Below are 1772 nucleotides of genomic sequence, written 5' to 3' on the forward strand. Positions count from 1 at the left end.
GTCTCCAAAGCAAACGTCACAGCAGGTATCATCTTGTAAACCTTCCCTTTCACTCAGCAGCCTTTTATACCAGCTTTAAACTAAGATCATCTCATTTTAACTCCCATCTGCTGACCGACACATCAGCAGCAGAACCATGGTTTATTTAATCTAAAATCCTTTTTTTCAGGACCTGATGACCAGTTGCACAGCCATTCCACAAAAATCATCATCCTGCGTTCCATTTTGGTTCTGCTGTTGGTGATTATTGGACTGATTGTCTGCAGGAAACTCAAAGGTACAGTTAACTTTCTCCTACAGGATGGAAGGTAATTAGTTCTACATAGCAGAGAAAGTCAAGGAAATATTGTGATTTTATTAAAAATTAAAGTGATCATTTGTGTAAAACATGTTTCTATTTGTGTTTTTAAGACCAAAACAGACGGAATATTTAAAAAAAGTTAAATTCAGTAACTGTAAAAATGACCCAACAAGTCCATTAAATCATACAGGTTTATGCAGCTTTAGTCCATACTGAGTTCTAAAACATGTCTAAACTGAGTTTTAGACTCAGATCATCTTATGTTGACAAATGAAACATTTGTAATCGTTTTGATCAAACCTTGAAAATGTTTTGTTTGATCTCATGTCATATCACAAAATATCCTGCCCACAGACTGTGTTGGGAAGGACTCTCAGCTACTACCAGATCAAGTTTTATCTCAGTATTCATAAAATTGACTTAGTTATAGCCATTTTTAGTTTTTAACATCACTTTGCTATCAAGGCCATCTTTAATTGTGTTAGCAATCATTTGTAGATGTAACTACAATAGTTACGTTCTGAAAGTTTAAATAAAAGTCGTCCAGTGGGTCACAAGACATTTTGTTAACAGTCAAACTGAAATGAAACACTGATGGAATTTTTCTTTTTCTTTACTTATTTTATTTTACTGCAGCCTTGTCACTGATCCAAACCATGTAACTTGTGCTGTTAGCCAAATACTAAGAACGATGAACTGTGAAGGCTTTTCCTTATGAATGTTGAAAAAGTTCAACAAAACTGTTTTATTTCCTTTTTTTATCCTCAGGTTGAGTTCCTGCAGATGTTCCTGTGATTTACACTGTGGTTAAAAACAAGAAGAAAGGTATGTCGCCCGCTGCTTTGCTCACTAAAGTTTTAAACTCAGATCTTATCTGATCTGTTGGTTCTCAGAGGATGTGTTTGGGATGACTCTCAGCTACTACCACACCAAATCTTAGCTCAGTATCAGTAAAATTAACTGAGTTGAAGCCATTTCTGTTTTAAGGTTGACTTGCTGTAGCAGCCATCTTGAAACAGTCTCAAAGTTAATCAGTTGTAGACGTCCTGCCTTTCAAGATGGTGGACGACAGTAAAAATAAATTGACCGTTTTGAACAGCATGAGTTTAAAGTGTAACCACAGAGACGTTAGCTTAGCGTTGTGTTTATTTTCACACATGAGCTCACTGAAATATTTTCAGAGATACATCTGTGGCGCCTCGAGGGGAAATTTGATCTTCTCAGTTAAAAACCACACAGTAAAACCACGAGCTGCAACAAAAGTCCTTTCAGTGGGTTTATTTAGACAACGGCACAAGTCACAATAAAGTTAGGTATAAAAATAAAGCTGCTGCTGTTTGACATGTAACTTCTGAACCATTTTCCCTCAAAACTTGATTTTTTACTGATAAAACATCCAGAAGATCACAACAAAAACTGCATCCAGTCCAATAAATGAAGAGCTGCTGGTTATTAAATGTAAAGTTGTGGA

At 35.9% G+C, this 1772-nt stretch overlaps 1 protein-coding gene across 3 annotated transcripts in view; it reads left to right on the forward strand.

Annotated features, from left to right (window-relative positions):
* The window catches only part of LOC112450140, a 25774-nt gene extending 24648 nt beyond the window's left edge, over positions 1 to 1126 (forward strand). For 2 of the 3 annotated variants that reach the window (XM_037976494.1, XM_037976495.1), the window contains one exon: positions 170 to 350. In XM_037976494.1, the coding sequence (XP_037832422.1) occupies positions 170 to 312 (143 nt within the window). In that variant the 3' untranslated portion in view covers positions 313 to 350. Of the gene's footprint in view, positions 1 to 169; positions 351 to 1069 lie in introns of those variants that run through there. The other variant, XM_037976496.1, reaches the window with a different exon arrangement.
* Positions 1127 to 1772: the final 646 nt, after the last annotated feature.

Source organism: Kryptolebias marmoratus, linkage group LG7, assembly GCF_001649575.2.
Source record: "Kryptolebias marmoratus isolate JLee-2015 linkage group LG7, ASM164957v2, whole genome shotgun sequence".
NCBI classification, from domain to species: Eukaryota; Metazoa; Chordata; class Actinopteri; order Cyprinodontiformes; family Rivulidae; genus Kryptolebias; species Kryptolebias marmoratus.